At 35.1% G+C, this 24,386-nt stretch overlaps 1 protein-coding gene across 1 annotated transcript in view; it reads left to right on the forward strand.

The window, feature by feature from the left end:
- The first annotated feature begins 13,810 nt into the window (after window positions 1-13,810).
- Window positions 13,811-24,386, forward strand: part of LOC133639875 (type II inositol 3,4-bisphosphate 4-phosphatase-like) — a 219,577-nt gene continuing 209,001 nt past the window's right edge. Inside the window, exon 1 of the mRNA XM_062033539.1 lies at window positions 13,811-13,880. Coding sequence (XP_061889523.1) covers window positions 13,811-13,880 — 70 coding nt within the window. The remainder of the gene's footprint in view (window positions 13,881-24,386) is intronic.

Raw genomic sequence — 24,386 nt, forward strand, 5'->3', positions numbered from 1 at the left:
AGATCGATAAAAATCAGTAGCGAGTAGCGAGCTGAATGTAGATAAATGGAGCGGAGTAAAAGTAGCGTTTCTTCTCTGTAAATATACTCAAGTAAAAGTATGTTGCATTAAAACTACTCTTAGAAGTACAATTTATCCCAAAAGTTACTCAAGTAGATGTAACGGAGTAAATGTAGCGTGTTACTACCCACCTCTGGTTTGAACCATGTCTCCGATAGACAAAGCTAATCCAGATTAGAGTCTGACAGTAACTGATGGATTTGTTCAGTCTTCTGAACAACACTTCTAATTAGAGATGTCCGGTAATATTGGACTGCCGATATTATCGGCCGATAAATGCTTTAAAATGTAATATCGGAAATTATCGGTATCGGTTTCAAAAGGTAAAGCTTATGACTTTTTAAAACGCCGCACCTATGTTTCACTTGTGTTAGTGTCAGTATTTCACTAGTGTGTACATGTGAGCGTTTCATTTGTGTGTGTAAGATTTTCACTAGTGTGTGAGAATTTTACTAGTATGTGTATGTGTGAGCATTTCATTTGTGTGCGTGTGTTTGAGCGTTTACTGGTGTGTGTGAACATTTCATTAGTGTGAGATTTCGTGTGTGTGTGATGTGTGTTTTAAATGTGAACACGTGTGTGTGTGTGAGCATTTCATTAGTGTGTGTGTTTGAGCGTTTACTGGTGTGTGCGAGCATTTCATTCGTGTGAGATTTCGTGTGTGTGAGGTGTGTTTTGTATGTGAACATGTGTGTGTGTGAGCATTTCATTAGTGTGAGATTTCAGTCGTGCGTGTGTGTGAACACGTGTGTGTGAGAATTTTAAGTGTTTGCGTGAGTATTGTGTGAGCATTTCACTCGTTTGTGCTCGCATGTGTGAGAGCATTTCACTAGTAGTGTGTGCCAATGCATTTCACTTGTGTGTGTGTGTGTGTACCTATGTTTCACTTGTGTTAGTGCAATGTATTTTACTAGTGTGTGTGTGAGCGTTTCACAAGTATTAGCGTGTGCATTTCACTTGTGTGTGTGAGCATTTCATTAGTGTATGTGTGAGTGTTTCACAAGTATTAGCGTGTGCATTTCATGTGTGTGTGTGTGAGCTTTTCATTAGTGTATGTGTGAGCGTTTCACAAGTATTAGCCTGTGCATTTCATGTGTCGGTGTGTGTGAGCATTTCATTAGTGTATGTGAGCGTTTCACAAGTATTAGCGTGTGCATTTCACGTGTGTGTGAGCATTTCATTAGTGTACGTGTGAGCGTTTCACAAGTATTAGCGTGTGCATTTCACGTGTGTGTGTGTGTGTGTGAGCATTTCATTAGTGTATGTGTGAGCGTTTCACACGTATTAGCGTGTGCATTTCACGTGTGTGTGAGCAATTCATTAGTGTGTAAGCGTTTCACACGTATTAGCCTGTGCATTTCACGTGTGTGTGTGTGAACATTTCATTAGTGTATGTGTGAGCGTTTCACAAGTATTAGCGTGTGTAATTCATGTGTGTGTGAGCATTTCATTAGTGTACGTGTGAGTGTTTCACAAGTATTAGCGTGTGCATTTCACGTGTGTGTGTGTGTGTGTGAGCATTTCATTAGTGTATGTGTGAGCGTTTCACACATATTAGCGTGTGCATTTCACGTGTGTGTGAGCAATTCATTAGTGTGTAAGCGTTTCACACGTATTAGCCTGTGCATTTCACGTGTGTGTGTGTGAACATTTCATTAGTGTATGTGTGAGCGTTTCACAAGTATTAGCGTGTGCAATTCATGTGTGTGTGAGCATTTCATTAGTCTACGTGTGAGCGTTTCACAAGTATTAGCGTGTGCATTTCACGTGTGTGTGTGTGTGTGTGTGTGTGTGAGAGCATTTCATGAGTGTATGTGAGCGTTTCACAAGTATTAGCGTGTGCAATTCATGTGTGTGTGAGCATTTCATTAGTCTGTGTGAGCATTTCACAAGTATTAGCGTGTGCATTTCACGTGTGTGTGTGTGAGAGCATTTCATGAGTGTATGTGTGAGCGTTTCACAAGTATTAGCGTGTGTGTGTGTGTGTGTGTGTGTGTGTGTGTGTGTGTGTGTGTGTGTGTGTGTGTGTGTGTGTGTGTGCGTGTGACAGGTGAATAAAAAAATGATCTCTTAAACAAAGGCCAAGTGTTTCCAAACAGGAGATGATTTTCAAGCTCTAGCTTCTCCTTGGCATTACTGCTCGCCAATACCCCCGCTAACTAAAGACTGAGCTGTAATGTTATGCATGCGTTTATGGGCTTCTACATGTAGCGCTACACCCCCACTGCTGCCGCCCCTTCATGTAAACTCATTCAGTCAGACCGCATCAACACAACAAGCTGTGTAGTCTCCGAGGTTGACGGTCAAGTAAACCTTTAGATGAAGACAAGGAAACAGTGAACTGTGTTCAGGGATCAACGCAGGGCTACGATTTATGGGAAAAGGTCAGACCTCTCGCTGGGCAGGGAAGGAAGACTGAAGTCCACGCGAGATGTTTAAGGTCGAGCTCATTCCAAATCCGAGATGTGCTGACAGTGCAGTGGACACCTGCACCATACTAAACAAGCACTTTAGCCCCAAGACAACTGGAGTCTTATTTCCTGTCCTGGGACTACCAATTAACTTTACTACGGTCAAAGTCTGCATTGTCGGACTCACTCGTCAGGGCAGTCGTGTAATTGGTGCGCTCGTTCTCCTCGACGGTAATGAATGATGAACACAATGAAATGGAGAAAAATAAGCATTTTCAACGAATATTCAATTTCTCTCAAAAATGGTCTCAAAATTGTAGTTTTTGGACTTTTTTTACATGTGATGTTTTTTTAAATTTTTTTTATTAGAATAATACAAATGTTGTAACAGTACTATTAAGATTAGAGATGTCCGATAATATCGGCCTGCCGATATCATCGGCCGATATATGCGTTAAAATGTAATATCGGAAATTATCGGTATCGTTTTTTTATTTATTATCGGTATCGTTTTTTTTTTTTTGTTTTTTTTAAATTAAATCCACATAAAAAACACAAGATACACTTACAATTAGTGCACCAACCCAAAAAACCTCCTTCCCCCATTTACACTCATTCACACAAAAGGGTTGTTTCTTTCTGTTATTAATATTCTGGTTCCTACATTATATATCAATATATATCAATACAGTCTGCAAGGGATACAGTCCGTAAGCACACATGATTGTGCGTGCTGCTGGTCCACTAATAGTACTAACCTTTAACAGTTAATTTTACTCATTTTCATTCATTACTAGTTTCTATGTAACTGTTTTTATATTGTTGTACTTTCTTTTTTATTCAAGAAAATGTTTTTAATTTATCTTATTTTAAATTTTTTTTTAAAAAGTACCTTATCTTCACCATACCTGGTCGTCCAAATTAGGCATAATAATGTGTTAATTCCACGACTGCATATATCGGTTGATATCGGTATCAGTAATTAAAGAGTTGGACAATATCGGAATATCGGATATCGGCAAAAAGCCATTATCGGACATCCCTAATTAAGATTCAAACAGTTTTCTTGAAATGTAACTACTTTTTTTTAGGCTGTATGTCTCAAATACTCCTTAATATAATCCCAAAAACTAAAATTAAATACGAACTAAACCAAAATGAAACAAACAAAACATTGAATATATAAAAACAAAATTAAATAAAAATAACAAAAAAATAAATAGAAAATACAGTGTATGAACTGAAACTTTTTTTTAATGAAAAATAAACAAATACATAGAAAATACAGTAAATGAACTGAAACATGTTTTTTATGACAAATAAAAAAAATACATAGAAAATACAGTATATGAACTGAAACATGTTTTTATGAAAAATAAACAGAAAATTTGAAAATACGGTATATGAACTGAAACATGTTTTTTATGAATAATAAACAAATAGAAAATATAATATATGAACTGAAACATGTTTTTTATGACAAATAAAAAAATACATAGAAAATACAGTATATGAACTGAAACATGTTTTTATGAAAAATAAACAAAAAAAATTGAAAATGCGATATATGAACTGAAACATGTTTTTTATGAATAATAAACAAATACAAAATACAGTATATGAACTGAAACATGTTTTTTATGAAAAATAAATAGAAAATACAGTATATGAACTGAAACATGTTTTTTAATGAAAAATAAACAAATAGAAAATACAGTACATGAACTGAAACATGTTTTTTATGAAAAATAAACAAATAGCAAATACAGTACATGAACTGAAACATGTTTTTTATGAAAAGTAAACAAATAGCAAATACAGTACATGAACTGAAACATGTTTTTTATGAAAAATAAACAAATACATAGAAAATACAGTATATGAACTGAAAAATGTTTTTTATGAAAAATAAACAAATAAAAATACAGTATATGAACTGAAACATGTTTTTTTATGAAAAATAAACAAATAAATAGAAAATACAGTATATGAACTGAAACATGTTTTTTATGAAAAATAAACAAATACAATATATAGTATATACGATGAAACATGTTTTTTTATGAAAAATAAACAAATGCATAGAAAATACAGTATATGAACTGAAACGTTTTTTATGAAAAATAAACAAATACATAGAAAATACAGTATATGAACTGAAACATGTTTTTTATGAAAAATAAACTAATAAATAGAAAATATAGTATATGAACTGAAATATGTTTTTAATGAAAAATAAACAAATAGAAAAACAGTATACTGTATGAACTGAAACATGTTTTTTTAATGAAAAATAAACAGATAGAAAATACAGTATATGAACTGAAACATGTTTTTTTATGAAAAATAAACAAATAGAAAATACAGTATATGAACTGAAACATGTTTTTTTTAAAGAAAAATAAACATAGAAAATACAGTATATGAACTGAAACATGTTTTTATGAAAAATAAACAAAAAAATTGAAAATGTTGTATATGAACTGAAACATGTTTTTTTATGAAAAATAAACAAACACATAGAAAATACAGTATATGAACTGAAACATGTTTTTTATGAAAAATAAACAAATAAAAATACAGTATATGAACTGAAACATGTTTTTTATGAAAAATAAACAAATAAACAGAAAATACAGTATATGAACTGAAACATGTTTTTCATGAAAAATAAACAAATAGAAAAACAGTATATGAACTGAAACATGTTTTTTTTAATGAAAAATAAACAAAGAAAATACAGTATATGAACTGAAACATGTTTTTATGAAAAATAAACAAAAAAATTGAAAATATTGTATATGAACTGAAACATGTTTTTTATGAAAAATAAACAAATAAATAGAAAATACAGTATATGAACTAAAACATGTTTTTTATGAAAAATAAACAAATAGAAAAACAGTACACTGTATGAACTGAAACATGTTTTTTTTAATGAAAAATAAACAGATAGAAAATACAGTATATGAACTGAAACATGTTTTTTATGAAAAATAAACAAAAAAATTGAAAATATTGTATATGAACTGAAACATGTTTTTTTAATGAAAAATAAACATAGAAAATACAGTATATGAACTGAAACATGTTTGTATGAAAAATAAACAAACAAATAGAAAATACAGTATATGAACTGAAACATGTTTTTATGAATAATATACAAATAGAAAATACAGTATATGAACTGAAACATGTTTTTTATGAAAAATAGTTTTACAAAAGTATTTTTTTTCAGCATGTATAAAATGCCTGTACTACACATAATTAAAAAATATAAACAAGAAAACATCTGAATAAAATAAATCATTACAATAAACTAAATAAAAAGTAAAATGATATTGCAAACCTAAACAACCTTCAAGTCCTATGAATGGGCTTTATCAAATCACATTTAAACAGTTGTTGTAAGTTTATGCTAATTATGCACATTTTGCTTGCAGCACAGCTCTGACACTCAATATAATCTAAAACAAATCAAAATAATATAAAGCAAAGCAACCCATGAAATAAATTACATAAAAAAATAGTTTAATTTAAAAATATTGGAGACTTAATGAACTGCATTCATTGTTTGTTTTTTTAAATCTGATTTTATTGCCATTTATTAATTACCTGTGATGTTTATATTTTATTATGATGTATACTATTTTAAGGATGTTTTTATATGCACTGTAGTCACCAATTGAGAAATTTAATTTTGCTCTCTCATGAAAATACACAGTGAAAATGACAATAAAATATTGGCATTTGACCTTTTAGGTTTATGAATAAGTAAAATTATTTTTCATAGTTCCAAAAAACCTTGCAAAGTACAATGTGCTGGCCTATAACATTTTTCCAGTCCATCTTAGATGAGCTCGGGCCCAGCGAAGCCGGCAGCGTTTCTGGGTGTTGTTGATAAATGGCTTTGGCTTTGCATAGGAGAGTTTTAACTTGCACTTACAGATGTAGCGACAAGCTAGTTACTGACAGTGGTTTTCTAAAGTGTTCCTGAGCCCATGTGGTGATATCCTTTACACACTGATGTCGGTTTTTGATGCAGTACCGCCTGAGGGGTGGATTTCTCCAGATTCTCTGAACCTTTTGATGATATTATGGACCGTAGATGGTGAAATCCCTAAATTCCTTGCAATAGCTGGTTGAGAAATGTTGTTCTTAAACTGTTGGACAACTTGCTCACACATTTGTTGACAAAGTGGTGACCCTCGCCCCATCCTTGTTTGTGAATGACTGAGCAATTTCATGGAAGCTGCTTTTAGACTATTTTCAGGATGTTTTTATTTGCACTGTAGTCACCAATTGAGAAATGGAATTTTGCTCTCTTGGTTCTGAAAATACACAGAGAAAATGACAAAATATTGACATTTAACCTTTTAGGTTTTGGAATACATATATGTATTTCATAGTTCCAAAAAACCTTGCAAAGTACAATGTGCTGGCCTATAACATTTTTCCAGTCCATCTTAGATGAGCTCGGGCCCAGCTAAGCCGGCAGCGTTTCTGGGTGTTGTTGATAAATGGCTTTGGCTTTGCATAGTAGAGTTTTAACTTGCACTTACAGATGTAGCGACAAGCTAGTTACTGACAGTGGTTTTCTAAAGTGTTTCTGAGCCCATGTGGTGATATCCTTTACACACTGATGTCGCTTTTTGATGCAGTACCGCCTGAGGGATGGATTTCTCCAGATTCTCTGAACCTTTTGATGATATTACGGACCGTAGATGGTGAAATCCCTAAATTCCTTGCAGTAGCTGGTTGAGAAATGTTGTTCTTAAACTGTTGGACAACTTGCTCACACATTTGTTGACAAAGTGGTGACCCTCGCCCCATCCTTGTTTGTGAATGACTGAGTATTTCATGGAAGCTGCTTTTAGACTATTTTCAGGATGTTTTTATTTGCACTGTAGTCACCAATTGAGAAATGGAATTTTGCTCTCTTGGTTGTGAAAATACACAGAGAAAATGACAAAATATTGACATTTAACGTTTTAGGTTTTGGAATACATACATTTATTTTTCCTAGTTCCAAAAAACCTTGCAAAGTATATATATATGTGCTGGCCTATAAAATGGTTAGTGTGTAAGTATTGTAATGAATGCGCTTTGAAAGGTTGGCACATTGATTGAGCCAAGATGTCAGCCAATATTCGGTCACGTGTACGGGAGAAGACATTAAAATTGCGGCTATGGGCCTGAGAATCGCGCATAAATCCTCTACACTACAGTTTACAGCACGGATGTTTTCATTGAGGGCCACATTGCAGTTACGGCTGCCATCAGAGGGCCGCTTGTAACAGTGAATAATGTAGGAATTTGCCTCTGGATTTTATTATTAATGATATCAATTGTTTTAAATAGAATGTCAAATTTACAGTAAAAAATTTACATTTACATTTTACTGTAAAATAGTGTTTTTTTTTAATTTTTTACAACATTTTACGGTGAATGGAAAAACCGTACCACTGTTTTTCTTGTGGGGGTTTTACAGAAAAAGCTGGCAGCTTAGTTGCCAGAATTGTTGTGTTAAATTGACATTGGTTTTTACAACATTATATTGTTCATAGAAAAACAGTACACGTTATTTTATTATTCTGGCAACTTAGCTACCCGTTTTTCTACCGTAAAAACAAATGTACCTTTCCATTTACAGTAATACACCGTTAAAAACAACAACCGTAGATTTTACAGTCAAAAACTGGCAGCTCAGTCAACAGAATTTTAATGCAAAAAAAGTAGTAGTTTTTTTTCAATTTACAGTAATACGCTGTAAAAAAACAACGTAACATTTATTATCATTGTTAATTATATGATGGGTAGTTTGCTGTAAAGTTAAGTACTTTTATTTAGACAAAAACATGTTTGGAAAGTATGATAGTATACTGTAATATTTGTTGCAATATTGGATACTATTAAAGTATAAAATGCAATTTCAAGCAGTACATATATTTTTTTGTCAAAATGAAAAAAATTTTTTTTTATCGTAAAAACAAATGTACCGTCTTTCCATTGACAGTGATATCCATCCATTTTCTACCGCTTGTCCCTTTCGAGGTCGCGGGGGGTGCTGGAGCCTATTTCAGCTGCATTCGGGCGGTAGGCAGACAAATAATTTCATGTAGGCTAACGTCACCTACCTGCTACCTCTGTCTTTTTCTCGTTTCCCCTCCTATTTTCTCTTTTTCCTTCCCAGGGCACCTGACAGTTTTGGCCGTTTTGACATCTTGTGTTGATTTTTTGACGTGGTGAGTCCAAAAAGAGTCATTAAACGGGAAGGGAGGGGGCGCACCGTGAACAAAAGAATACAATCAACAATATGAAAGAGCTCATGTAAATGCAGCACGTTGTTGTTTCAAGCCCGCTGAGCTTCTCCAGTGACTCACAAAATGTGAACGACAAGTGGTCTCCTTCTGTATTTATTTGATTTATTTGAACAACTTCCAGGCATACACGGCTTTCCTTTTCCTTGAATATGTAAACATAAATATGAGTCTGTTGGAGACCGTCGCCGGTGCTCAAATATTCAAGACTGGCAGGGATCGTCCAGGCGAGGAAAAAAAAAAGAGGACGGTTGCAGAGCTGCAGGGTGTTTGACCGAGGTCACTTCTTTGCTTGCTGAACAAAATGTAAACTCTCTGCTTGTTTTTATACGCCGCTCATAAAATGCTTAGGAAAAAAAGTAACAGCATGTTATAGGGATGTGAAACTTTCATATATCTAAACAATATTGAGATATGTGGCTACTCAGTGGCCTAGTGGTTAGAGTGTCCGCCCTGAGATGGGTAGGTCGTGAGTTCAAACCCCGGCCGAGTCATACCAAAGACTGTAAAAATGGGAGCCATTACCTCCCTGCTTGGCACTCAGCATCAAGGGTTGGAAAAAAGTGCGTTTCCCCCTTTAACTTTGACTACAACCTGAATCATCACCTGCTTCCAATCATCGCCTCGTCTATAATCCTGCCTGGATACACTGCAAAAAGTCAGTGTTCAAAAACAAGAAAAACAAAAATGAGGGGTATTTTATTTGAACTCAGCAAAATTATCTGCCAATGGAACAAGAACATTTGGCTTGTCAAGACTTTCCAAAACAAGTAAAATTAGCTAACTTCAATGAACCCAAAAATACCTTAAAATAAGTATATTCTCACTAATAACAAGTGCACTTTTCTTGGTAGAAAAAAAAGAGACCTTTTTGCTCAATATGTTGAAAAATGTTCTTAAATGAAGTAAATGCTAGTGCCATTATCTTGACATAATGATATGCGCTCGGCATTACATTTCTTGAAACCAGCAAACTTACACTAAAAACTAATTTATTATTCTTAACGGAAAGACAACAAGGCAACCGCTTGTTACTCTCGGGGTCTCCTAGCCGCTCAGGCAAATCATATTGTCTAAAAATGCATTTTTCCATGGATAACATGACATCATCGCGCCAAGTGCGTGCTCTTTCAGTCAATTAGTGAGCATATATACAGCCCGGCCCCCGGCCAAACATTTTTTTAATTGTAATTTTGAAGAATTTATCTGAATGTGCATGAACTATTTCTGTTCCAAATTGTTTTTTAATGTCACATGTTAAATGTTTAGAAACTCTTCAAACTTAAAGTGTTTACAAAGTACAAAGAAGAAGAACCATGATAAACATTCTGAATTTATTTAATTCATCCATTCTTTCACTCTCATAATAATCTTACTTATCTCATCATATGAAATGTAACTTACTTCACCAATTATTTATTTATTTATTTATTTTTATTGTGATTGCTTATGGAGTATATTGTGAATACATTGAGAACAGGAAGTGAACAAAAGTTTTAGCAACTGTTATGTAAAAGAAAAGGGGTATGATTAAATAAGCTCTGCTTCTTCCTACTCCTTTTCGAACATGTTGAAAAGAGAAACTGGAAACTGTGATGTATCTGTCAGGGTTGTCCCTGACAGTTTGGTCAAGTTTTAGTTTCCTGTTTTTAGTGCCTGTCAGCACTCTTATTTTGGTTATTTCCTGATTATCTCCCTGTGTGCTTTGTCCCCTCAGCTGTGGCTGATTGGCACATGGCCACACCTGGTGCCAATCAGCCAGCTGCTATTTAAACCTGTCCTGCCCCTCCAGTCACGGCTGGATTATTGTCATTTATACTTGTTGTTGTAGCTCTGTCTACTTCTGTCCACTCTGTTCCTATCATAGTTCATCCTGCTCGTTTCTTGCCACGTGAGTTTTGTTTATTCGTGTCACAGTAAGTGTTTTTGTTTCTTGTCCACAGTTAGCCTTTGTGCTATTTTAGTTCATAGCCTAGTTTGTTCTCCGCCTTGTGCGCGCCTTTTGTTTGTACCCTTTTGTTTGTTTGTTTTGCCATAGTATTTAATTAAATCATGTTTTCCCGTTCAATGCCTGCCGTCTCTGCATCTTGGGGTTCGTCACCAAAAAACTTTGACAGTATCATGTTGTATGCTTGCATGTTCCAAAATAAACTCAAACTCAAATATTAACTAGTTTACTGTACTGTGCCAACTGTACTACTATATGAGTACGTATTTTCTATTGTTTCATTGAAAATAAAACAGCAAAGTCCATTTGGCTGTCATCCGTTTTAATTATGAGACACAATTGCGTCAAAATCATGATTTTTTGTTTTGTTTTCATGCTTGAAGTAAGGAAATATTACTTTAAAAAAGTAGTTTTATACTTGCAACAAGCTGTGATATCTTACTGAGATCATTTAGGACCAAAACACTTAAAACAAGTAAAACACTCTAACACAGGGGTCACCAACCTTTTTGAAACCAAGAGCTACTTCTTGGGTAGTGATTAATGCGAAGGGCTACCAGTTTGATACACACTTAAATAAATTGCCAGAAATAGCCAATTTGCTCAATTTACCTTTAACTCTGTTATTATTAATAATTAATGATATTTACACTTAATTGAACGGTTTAAAAGAGGAGAAAACACGAAAAAAATGACAATTAAATTTCGACTCTTTAAAATTCAAAATTCAACCGAAAAAAAGAAGAAGAAAAACTAGCTAATTTGAATCTTTTTGAAAAAAAATTTAAAAAAGAATTTATGGAACATCATTCGTAATTTTTCCTGATTAAGATTAATTTTAGAATTTTGATGACATGTTTTTAATAGGTTAAAATCCAATCTACACTTTGTTAGAATATATAACAAATTGGACCAAGCTATATTTCTAACAAAGACAAATCATTATTTTCTTCTAGATTTTCCAGAACCAAAATTTTAAAAGAAATTCAAAAGACTTTGAAATAAGATTTAAATTTGATTCTACAGATTTTCTAGATTTGCCAGAATAATTTTTTTGAATTTTAATCATAAGTTTGAAGAAATATTTCACAAATATTCTTCGTCGAAAAAACAGAAGCTAAAATGAAGAATTAAATTAACATTTATTTATTATTCTTTACAATAAAACAAATACATTTATTGAACATTGATTTAAATTGTCAGGAAAAAGAGGAAAAACTTGTCTTTCTGAAAGTTATAAGAAGCAAAGTAAAAAAAAATAAATGAATTTATTTAAACAAGTGAAGACCAAGTCTTTAAAATATTTTCTTGGATTTTCAAATTCTATTTGAGTTTTGTCTCTCTTAAAATTAAAAATGTCGGGCAAAGCGAGACCAGCTTGCTAGTAAATAAATACAATTTAAAAAATAGAGGCAGCTCACTGGTAAGTGCTGCTCTTTGAGCTGTTTTTAGAGCAGGCCAGCGGGCTACTCATCTGGGGCCGTACTTATCAAGCTTCTTAGAGTGCCATTTTACACTTAAGTCCTGAGAATTTGCGAAATTTAGTCCTACTCTCAAACTTAAGAATAAAAGCTTTTTATCAACGTTCTTAAGTCTAAGAATCACTCCTACTCTCCACGATATTTAAGAGACCTTCAGAGGTGTCTTAAGTGGTTAGGAGTTGCCAGCAGGGGATGGCACTGAGGCGAGAGAGACGTGCGCGAACGTTCAGGGAACGGAACAATGTTTTTTTTTATTTTGATGACGAGCAGCTGATCAAACGGTATCGTTTGGACAGAGCGGATATTATTTTTGTCACAGATTTAATACTTTTCGATTCCTTGTTGATTTCTGCATGTGTCTGCAGTGGGCTAGTATATATAGAGCCACCCACACCAGTTTCAAATTAGTTGCCTAATTAATGAATTGGAAAGAAAATGTTATGACAGTAGCGTATGTGTGTGGCCGTGAGGTGAGTGACGTCAGTGAGTGTGTGGGCGAGAGAAGAGAGGGAGCGGTAGCGTGAGTGCCGGCGGGGACTAGTTTGTTTTGTATTATTTTATAGTTTATTGTCAAAATATACACTCCCATTGTCCACTTAAATATTTCCAAGATATTTCTTTATTCTTAGACAACGGATTCCCTTCCGTGATTTGTCATTTCTATGGACACAGAAATGACGTCACCTAAAATTGCGTTTACGGCACATAGTAATGTCATAATTCAGCTCTGAGTGTGACACTTAAGATTCAGTCCTACACTTCGCTGAAAGTGTGAGTAAGACGCTTGATAACTAACTTTTAAGTGCAGCTTTCAGCGAAGAATTTATTTACTCTTAAGTCAACTCTTAGCAGACTTCTTAGGAGTAATTCTGAGAAGCTTGATAAGTACGGCCCCTGGTCCTTACGGGCTACCTGGTGCCCGCGGGCACCGCGTTGGTGACCCCTGCTCTAACATAAAATCTGCTTAGTGAGAATTATCTTATCAGACAGAAAATGAGCAAATATCACCATTATTTGAGATATTTCATCTTACTCAGATGTCACTTTTTGCAGTGTAATTGGTAAATCCAACCTGTTAGTCCGTCCGAGGGGTTTGTAACTTCAGCAGCGATCGCACGCTGAGCGATGCCTCCTAATTGATGCTGCAGCGCCGTAGGGAGGCTGGCGAGGGAGATGGATGACAGGAATCGGAGGCAGCATGTCTGGATGGATGCGGCGAGGAGAGACTTGTGTGTGTTGTTGGGTTTTTTTTTTTTTCTTCCTCCGGACTGTCGTCTAGGTGCGCTGTGACAGCCTGAGATTAATGGATAGAGCGGCGTATCGCACATAACATCAATTCTGTCCTGCTTTTTCTTTCATTGCCAGTCCCACTCCCTCATCACTCTCCACCGCTCCCTCCCCGGCTGGTCCCCTCTCTCCTCACCGTCTTACTCCCCCCCCGCCATCCCCCCCAAAAAAGGCGTCTTAAATGCTGCAAGATTACCGTCGCCGTGCCAGCAGCGTCCCCTCAGGCTTAGTCGAAGGACTGGACTGGACTGGACTGGAGGTGTTTCTTCCACAGAGGGTGGGTGGAGGGGGGGGTTGGGACAGATGGAGACTGGACGCTGCGTGGTTGACCTGACGGAGCTGCGCGGCTGCCCCGAAGAGATGCCCGCGAGCGGTGAGCCGCCCGCTCTTTATTTCTCTCTTAATATGTCCTCCGCCTCCCGGCACAGTTGAACTCTTGTTTGTTGTGCCGTCATTGATGGTGTTGGGATAACCCTGTCTGTGTGTGCACTGGCCGTGGGTTGCTCTCCAGTCCTTTACCACACATCCAACTGTGTGTGTGTTTCAGAGAGAGCGGGACATACATAGATTGCTGGTTGTTGGAAGTTAACGACTGTGTTTGTTGCTGTTGCTCGTTAGCAAGAGTTGGGCATGGGATTGTAGTAGAATTTCTGACCTTTGAACTATGTTTCATGTCTGTCAAGAATGTACGCTCATTTCATTTCTCTTCCATTCTGGCCAAAGTTGAATATGAAGTCGTGCCAACCTGTCTATAAAATGTTTTGATTGTCTAAGTATGATTAAGGGATTCAAGGATGTTGTGAAACAAACATGTCGAAAACCACAAAACCGTGACGCACGAGGAAAACAGATTGACGCACGAAGAAACAGATAAAATGGGCAGGAGACCATGGGCCGTACTTATCAAGCTTCTCAGAATTACTCCTAAGAAGTCTGCTAAGAGTTGACTTAAGAGTAAATAAATTCTTTGCTGAAAGCTGCACTTAAAAGTTAGTTATCAAGCGTCTTACTCACACTTTCAGTGAAGTGTAGGACTGAATCTTAAGTGTCACACTCAGAGCTGAATTACGACATTACTATGTGCCGTAAACGGAATTTTAGGTGACGTCATTTCTGTGTCCATAGAAATGACCAATCACGGAAGGGAATCCGTTGTCTAAGAATAAAGAAATATCTTGGAAATATTTAAGTGGACAATGGGAGTGTATACTTTGACAATAAACTACAAAATAATACAAAACAAACTAGTCCCCGCCGGCACTCACGCTACCGCTCCCTCTCTTCTCTTCTATCGCCCACACACTCACTGACGTCACTCACCTCACGGCCACACACATACGCTACTGTCATAACATTTTCTTTCCAATTCATTAATTAGGCAACTAATTTGAAACTGGTGTGGGTGGCTCTATATATACTAGCCCACTGCAGACACATGCAGAAATCAACAAGGAATCGAAAAGTATTAAATCTGTGACAAAAATAATACCCGCTCTGTCTAAACGATACCGTTTGATCAGCTGCTCGTCATCAAAAAAACAAAAAAAACATTGGTCCGTTCCCTGAACGTTCGCGCATGTCTCTCTCGCCTCAGTGCCATCCCCTGCTGGCAACTCCTAACCACTTAAGACACCTCTGAAGGTCTCTTAAATATCGTGGAGAGTAGGAGTGATTCTTAGACTTAAGAACGTTGATAAAAAGCTTTTATTCTTAAGTTTGAGAGTAGGACTAAATTTCGCAAATTCTCAGGACTTAAGTGTAAAATGGCACTCTAAGAAGCTTGATAAGTACGGCCCCAGGACTCTAGAGAGGTTGCTCTCCAGTCCTTTACCACACATCCAACTGTGTGTGTTTTTCAGAGAGAGCGGGACATACATAGATTGCTGGTTGTTGGAAGTTAACGACTGTGTTTGTTGCTGTTGCTCGTTAGCAAGAGTTGGGCATGGGATTGTAGTAGAATTTCTGACCTTTGAACTATGTTTCATGTCTGTCAAGAATGTACGCTCATTTAATTTCTCTTCCATTCTGGCCAAAGTTGAATATGAAGTCGTGCCAACCTGTCTATAAAATGTTTTGATTGTCTAAGTATGATTAAGGGATTCAAGGATGTTGTAAAACAAACATGTCGAAAACCCCAAAACCGTGACGCACGAGGAAAACAGATTGACGCACGAAGAAACAGATAAAATGGGCAGGAGACCAGGGGCCGTACTTATCAAGCTTCTCAGAATTACTCCTAAGAAGTCTGCTAAGAGTTGACTTAAGAGTAAATAAATTCTTCGCTGAAAGCTGCACTTAAAAGTTAGTTATCAAGCGTCTTACTCACACTTTCAGCGAAGTGTAGGACTGAATCTTCAGTGTCACACTCAGAGCTGAATTACGACATTACTATGTGCCGTAAACGGAATTTTAGGTGACGTCATTTCTGTGTCCATAGAAATGACCAATCACGGAAGGGAATCCGTTGTCTAAGAATAAAGAAATATCTTGGAAATATTTAAGTGGACAATGGGAGTGTATATTTTGACAATAAACTACAAAATAATACAAAACAAACTAGTCCCCGCCGGCACTCACGCTACCGCTCCCTCTCTTCTGTCGCCCACACACTCACTGACGTCACTCACCTCACGGCCACACACATACGCTACTGTCATAACATTTTCTTTCCAATTCATTAATTAGGCAACTAATTTGAAACTGGTGTGGGTGGCTCTATATATACTAGCCCACTGCAGCCACATGCAGAAATCAACATGGAATCGAAAAGTATTAAATCTGTGACAAAAATAATACCCGCTCTGTCTAAATGATACCGTTTGATCAGCTGCTCGTCATCAAACAAATCCAGAACATCGTTCCGCTCCCTGAATGGTCGCGCACGTCTCTCTCGCCTCAGTGCCATCCCCTGCTGGCAACTCCTAACCACTTAAGACACCTCTGAAGGTCTCTTGAATATCGTGGAGAGTAGGAGTGATTCTTAGACTTAAAAACGTTGATAAAAAGCTTTTATTCTTAAGTTTGAGAGTAGGACTAAATTTCGCAAATTCTCAGGACTTAAGTGTAAAATGGCACTCTAAGAAGCTTGATAAGTACGGCCCCAGGACTCTAGAGAGGTTGCTCTCCAGTCCTTTACCACACATCCAACTGTGTGTGTGTTTCAGAGAGAGCGGGACATAAATAGATTGCCGGCTGTTGGAAGTTAACGACTGCGTTTGTTGCTGTTGCTCGTTAGCAAGAGTTGGGCATGGGATTGTAGTAGAATTTCTGACCTTTGAACTATGTTTCATGTCTGTCAAGAATGTACGCTCATTTCATTTCTCTTCCATTCTGGCCAAAGTTGAATATGAAGTCGTGCCAACCTGTCTATAAAATGTTTTGATTGTCTAAGTATGATTAAGGGATTCAAGGATGTTGTAAAACAAACATGTCGAAAACCACAAAACCGTGACGCACGAGGAAAACAGATTGACGCACGAAGAAACAGATAAAATGGGCAGGAGACCAGGGGCCGTACTTATCAAGCTTCTTAGAGTGCCATTTTACACTTAAGTCCTGAGAATTTGCGAAATTTAGTCCTACTCTAAAACTTAAGAATAAAAGCTTTTTATCAACGTTCTTAAGTCTAAGAATCACTCCTACTCTCCACGATATTTAAGAGACCTTCAGAGGTGTCTTAAGTGGTTAGGAGTTGCCAGCAGGGGATGGCACTGAGGCGAGAGAGACGTGCGCGAACGTTCAGGGAACGGAACAATGTTTGTTTTTTTTTGATGACGAGCAGCTGATCAAACGGTATCGTTTAGACAGAGCGGATATTATTTTTGTCACAGATTTAATACTTTTCGATTCCTTGTTGATTTCTGCATGTGGCTGCAGTGGGCGAGTATATATAGAGCCACCCACACCAGTTTCAAATTAGTTGCCTAATTAATGAATTGGAAAGAAAATGTTATGACAGTAGCGTATGTGTGTGGCCGTGAGGTGAGTGACGTCAGTGAGTGTGTGGGCGAGAGAAGAGAAGAGAGGGAGCGGTAGCGTGAGTGCCGGCGGGGACTAGTTTGTTTTGTATTATTTTGTAGTTTATTGTCAAAATATACACTCCCATTGTCCACTTAAATATTTCCAAGATATTTCTTTATTCTTAGACAACGCATTGATTCCCTTCCGTGATTGGTCATTTCTATGGACACAGAAATGACGTCACCTAAAATTCCGTTTACGGCACATAGTAATGTCGTAATTCAGCTCTGAGTGTGACACTTAAGATTCAGTCCTACACTTCGCTGAAAGTGTGAGTAAGACGCTTGATAACTAACTTTTAAGTGCAGCTTTCAGCGAAGAATTTATTTACTCTTAAGTCAACTCTTAGCAGACTTCTTAGTAGTCATTCTGAGAAGCTTAATAAGTACGGCCCCAGGACTCTAGAGCAGGGGTCACCAACCTTTTTGAAAGCAAGAGCTACTTCTTGGGTACTGATTAATGCGAAGGGCTACCAGTTTGATACACACTTAAATAAATTGCCAGAAATAGCCAATTTGCTCAATTTACCTTTAACTCTATGTTATTATTAATAATTAATGATATTTAAACTTAATTGAACGGTTTAAAAGAGGAGAAAACACGAAAAAAATGACAATTAAATTTTGAAACATAGTTTATCTTCAATTTCGACTCTTTAAAATTCAAAATTCAACCGAAAAAAAGGAGAGAAAAACTAGCTAATTCGAATCTTTTTGAAAAAAATTTAAAAAATAATTTATGGAACATCATTAGTAATTTTTCCTGATTAAGATTAATTTGAGGATTTTGACGACATGTTTTGAATAGGTTAAAATCCAATCTACACTTTGTTAGAATATATAAAAATTGGACCAAGCTATATTTCTAACAAAGACAAATCATTATTTCTTCAAGATTTTCCAGAACAAAAATTTTAAAAGAAATTCAAAAGACTTTGAAATAGGATTTACATTTGATTCTACAGATTTTCTAGATTTGCCAGAATAATTGTTTTGAATTTTAATCATAATAAGTTTGAAGAAATATTTCACAAATATTCTTCTTCGAAAAAAAAAACAGAAGCTAAAATGAAGAATTAAATTAAAATTTATTGATCATTCTTTACAATAAAAACAATAAATTTACTTGAACATTGATTTAAATTTTCAGGAAAGAAGAGGAAGGAATTTAAAAGGTAAAAAGGTATATGTGTTTAAAAATCCTAAAATCATTTTTAAGGTTGTATTTTTTCTCTAAAATTGTCTTTCTGAAAGTTATAAGAAGCAAATTAAAAAAAAAGAATGAATTTATTCAAACAAGTGAAGACCAAGTCTTTAAAATATTTTCTTAGATTTTCAAATTCTATTTGAGTTTTGTCTCTCTTAGAATTAAAAATGTCGGGCAAAGCGAGACCAGCTTGCTAGTACATAAATAAAATTACAAAAATAGAGGCAGCTCACTGGTAAGTGCTGCTATTTGAGCTATTTTTAGAACAGGCCAGCGGGCTACTCATCTGGTCCTTACGGGCTACCTGGTGCCCGCGGGCACCGCGTTGGTGACCCCTGCTCTAGAGAGATTGCTTGATTTGTGTGTCCTCCGGAGGATGTCTGTTTGTTTGCAGGGACAAAACAATCCAACTTATGCACTTTTGACTTTTTGTACTAAATTCACTTTTGTTGCTGTTTAAGCTTCGGACAATCCACCACATGATGAAAAAAATAAACAAAAGAGCGCACGTGTGGCGCCCCCTACGGGTGGTGCTGGAACATTCTTTGGAAGACACGATAGTATCTGGTTCTTGAATAGGGTTCGTAAACCGACAAAGTTGGTATAGTGAAGCAGAGTTGGCCATTAGAATCAATGTGAACATGAATAAATGGTTCCAGCCTCGACACGTCACTATTAGTCAAACACTACATGCACCCTTTGAAGACATTATGAATGCATGTATGTACGTATATGTTTGTGTGTGTATACATGTCTGTGTGTATACATGTGTGTATACTGTATGTATATGTATATATGTTTATATATGTATGTGTGTATATGTGTGTATATACCGTATGTTTGTAATGTGTATATATGTGTGTATATATGTATATATGTGTGTATACGTGTATTAGGGGTGTGGGAAAAAATCGATTCGAATTCGATTCTCACGTTGTGCGATTCAGAATCGATTCTCATCTTTAAAAAAATCAATTTTTTAATTTTTTTTATTTATTTAAATTTTTTATTTTTTTAAATTAATCAACCCAACAAAACAATACACAGCAATACCATAACAATGCAATCCAATTCCAAAAGCAAACCCGACCCAGCAACACTCAGAAGTGCAATAAACAGAGCAATTGAGAGGAGACACAAACACGACACAGAACAAACCAAAAGTAGTGAAACAAAAATGAATATTATCAACAACAGTATCAATATTAGTTACAATTTCAACATAGCAGTGATTAAAAATCCCTCATTGACATTATCATTAGACATTTATAAAGAAAAGAAGAATAGTGTCACAGTGGCTTACACTTGCATGGCATCTCATAAGCTTGACAACACACTGTGTCCAATATTTTCACAAAGATAAAATAAGTCATATTTTTGGTTCATTTAATAGTTCAAACAAATGTACATTATTGCAATCAGTTGATAAAACATTGTCCTTTACAATTATAAAAGCTTTTTACAAAAATCTACTCCTCTGCTTGCATGTAAGCAGACTGGGGTAGATCCTGCTGAAATCTATGTATTCCATGAATAGACAATCCTTTTGAATCGGGAAAATATCGTTTTTGAATCGAGAATCTTGTTGAATTGAAAAAAAAAAAAATCGATTTTGAAACGAATCGTGACCCCAAGAATCGATAGTGAATCGAATCGTGGGACACCCAAAGATTCACAGCCCTAACGTGTATATATATGTGTGTATACATGTATATATATGTGTGTATACGTGTGTATATATATGTGTGTATACGTGTGTATATATATGTGTGTATACGTGTGTATATATATGTGTGTATACGTGTGTATATATATGTGTGTATACATGTATATATATATATGTGTGTATACGTATATATATATGTGTGTATACATGTATATACATGTCTGTACACGTGTATATATATGTGTGTATACATGTATATATATGTGTGTATACATGTATATATATGTGTATACGTATATATATGTGTGTGTATGTGTGTATATATGTGTGTATACGTGTATATATATATATGTGTGTGTATATGTGTATATATATATATATATGTGTGTATATGTATATATATATATATATATATATATATATATATATATATATATATATATATATATATATATATATGTGTGTATACATGTATATATATGTGTGTATACATGTATATATATGTGTGTATACGTGTATATATATATATGTGTGTGTATATGTATATATATATATGTGTGTATACATGTGTATATATATATATATATATGTGTGTATACGTGTATATATATATGTGTGTATACGTGTATATATATGTGTGTATACGTGTATATATATATATGTGTGTATACATGTGTATATATATGTGTGTATACGTGTATATATATATATATGTGTGTATACGTATATATATATGTGTGTACACGTATATATATATGTGTGTATACATGTATATTTATGTCTGTACACGTGTATATATATGTGTGTATACATGTATATATATGTGTGTATACGTACATATATATGTGTGTGTATGTGTGTATATATATATGTGTGTATACGTGTATATGTATAAGTGTGTGTATATGTGTGTATATATATATATGTGTGTGTATATGTGTCTATATATATATGTGTGTATACATGTATATATATATATATATATGTGTGTATATGTGTATATATATATATATATATATGTGTGTATACATGTATATATATATATGTGTGTATACGTGTATGTATATATGTGTGTATACGTGTATATATATGTGTGTATACGTGTATATATATGTGTGTATACATGTATATATATGTGTGTATACGTGTATATATATGTGTGTATACGTATATATATATATGTGTGTATACATGTATATATATGTCTGTATACATGTATATATATGTGTGTGTATGTGTGTATATATATGTGTGTATACGTGTATATATATATATGTGTGTGTATATGTGTGTATGTATATATATGTGTGTATATGTGTATATATATATATATATATATATATGTGTTGTATACGTCTATATATATATGTGTTGTATACGTCTATATATATATGTGTGTATACGTGTATATATATGTGCGTACAGGGGCGCTGAAAAGGGGGGGTAAAGGAGACGGATTCTAGGGGCCCATGATAGAGGGGGGCCCAGAGAGGCCCCTAATGATGATGAAATTATAATACAGGGGGCCCTGTAAAGATTCTTTTCATGGGGCCCAAAATCCCTAGCGGCGCCCCTGTGTGCGTATATATGTGTGTATACGTGTTAGGGCTGGGCGATATATCGATATACTGGATATATCGCGGGGTTGTCTCTGTGCGATATAGAAAATGACTATATCGTGACTATTCGAGTATACGTTCTCACACGGTTGCTTTTAGCTGCGGACATTACACTGCAGGCGTTTCTCCCTCTTTCTTGTCTCTCCTTCTCACAGAGACATAAAACAAGCGCACCTTCTTACATACGTCACACACTGTCCTGCGTGCAACGTCATACGCTCCCGCGAAGCAGAGAGGTAGCGGCATGGTAACGTTAGCTGTGATGCTAGCCGAGTGGTAATACGAGAGAGAGAAGGTGCGAATCTGGTAACAACTGGAGGAAGAATTCATTCCTAAGAGAAACAGCAGGGGGTCCATCGTCTGGCAGTGGTTTAGCTTCAAGCGGGAAGATGTTGAACAATTATGCGGCAAAAACGTTGCTACTAAAAGTAGCAGCACTGCTAATATGTAGCATCATTTGAAAAGTCCCCCGCTATAGAATGAAGAGTGCTTGAAACTCCGCATGTCAACATCTCCGTTCGGTGCCACACCCACAAAATGCCCAAGCAACCATTTCCACATCAACACCGTATGACATACACTATTTGATTTCCTATTATGCAGCTCATTTTTATGTGACACGTATTGAAATATCTTGTGTGACATCATGCACAAAAGTGCACTTTATTTGTTTTAAACTATTGTAGTGGCGTTCTGTACAAAAAGTGCACTTTAATTTAGTGTTGTTTTGATATGTCATCTTAGTGACATCATGCACAAAAGTGCACTAATAGCTTGTTTTAAAATGTCTCTGACAATCTTGCACTTTCTGTTTTGAATGTTTGTGCCACTGCTTAATAACTGTTTAATAAGTACACTTTTGCTAAATTGACTTAGTTGTGATTTCCCTCTCTGCATGAAAGTTTAAAATGAGCATATATTAATGCAGTATGAAGAAGAATGTTTTAATGTAGACACATAGAATCATCATACTGCTGTGATTATATGCATCAAGTGTTCATTCAAGGCGAAGGCAAAATATGGAGATATATATCGTGTATCGGGACATGGCCTAAAAATATCAAGATATTAATAAAAGGCCATATCGCCCAGCCCTAATACGTGTATATACTGTATGTGTGGAAATGTGTATATATGTGTGTATACGTGTGTATTAGGGCTGGGAATCTTTGGGGGTCCCACGATTCAATTCAAAATCGATTCTTGGGATCACAATTCGATTCAGAATCGATGTTTTTTTCAATTCAACACGATTCTCGATTCAAAAACAATTAAAAAATAAAAAAAAAATATTTTATTTTTTTTAATGAAAACAATACACAACAATACCATAATAATGCAATACAATTTCAAAACAAAACCCGACCCAGCAACATTCAGAATAGCAATAAACAGAGCAATTGAGAGCAATTGAGGACACACAAACATGACACGGAACAATCTAAAAGTAGTGACACAAAAATGAATATTATCAACAACAGTATCAATATTAGTAACAATTTCAACATAGCAGTGATTTAAAATCCCTCATTGATATTATCATTACAAACATTAATAAAAGAAATAAAATAAAATAAATGAACAATAGTGTCGCAGTGGCTTACACTTGCATCGCATCTCATAAACTAAAAGTATAATGATAATGTCAATGAGGGATTTTTAATCACTGCTATGTTGAAATTGTAACTAATATTGATACTGTTGTTGATAATATTCATTTTTGTTTCACTACTTTTGGTTTGTTCTGTGTGGTGTTTGTGTCTCCTCTCAATTGCTCTGTTTATTGCAGTTCTGAGTGTTGCTGGGTCGGGTTTGCTTTTGGAATTGGATTGCATTGTTATGGTATTGCTGTGTATTGTTTTGTTGGATTGATTAATTAAAATTTAAAAAAAAAAAAAAAAAAAAACATTAAAAAAAAATCGATTTTTAAAAAATGAGAATCGATTCTGAATCGCACAACGTAAGAATCGCGATTCAAATTCAAATCGATTTTTTCCCACACCCCTAGTGTGTATATATGTGTGTATACATGTGTATATATATATGTGTGTGTGTATATGTGTGCATACGTGTATAAATGTGTATATATGTGTGTGTATATATATATATATATATATATATATATATATATATATATATATATGTGTGTGTGTGTGTGTGTGTGTGTGTGTGTGTGTGTGTGTGTGTGTGTGTATATGTGTGTGTGTGTGTGTGTGTATATATATATGCTTGTGTATAAATGTGTGTATGTGTGTGTATAAATGTGTATATAAATATGTATATATGTGTGTGTATATATATATATATATATATATATATATATATATATATATATATATATATATATGTGTGTGTATAAATGTGTGTA

Source organism: Entelurus aequoreus, linkage group LG22, assembly GCF_033978785.1.
Source record: "Entelurus aequoreus isolate RoL-2023_Sb linkage group LG22, RoL_Eaeq_v1.1, whole genome shotgun sequence".
NCBI classification, from domain to species: domain Eukaryota; kingdom Metazoa; phylum Chordata; class Actinopteri; order Syngnathiformes; family Syngnathidae; genus Entelurus; species Entelurus aequoreus.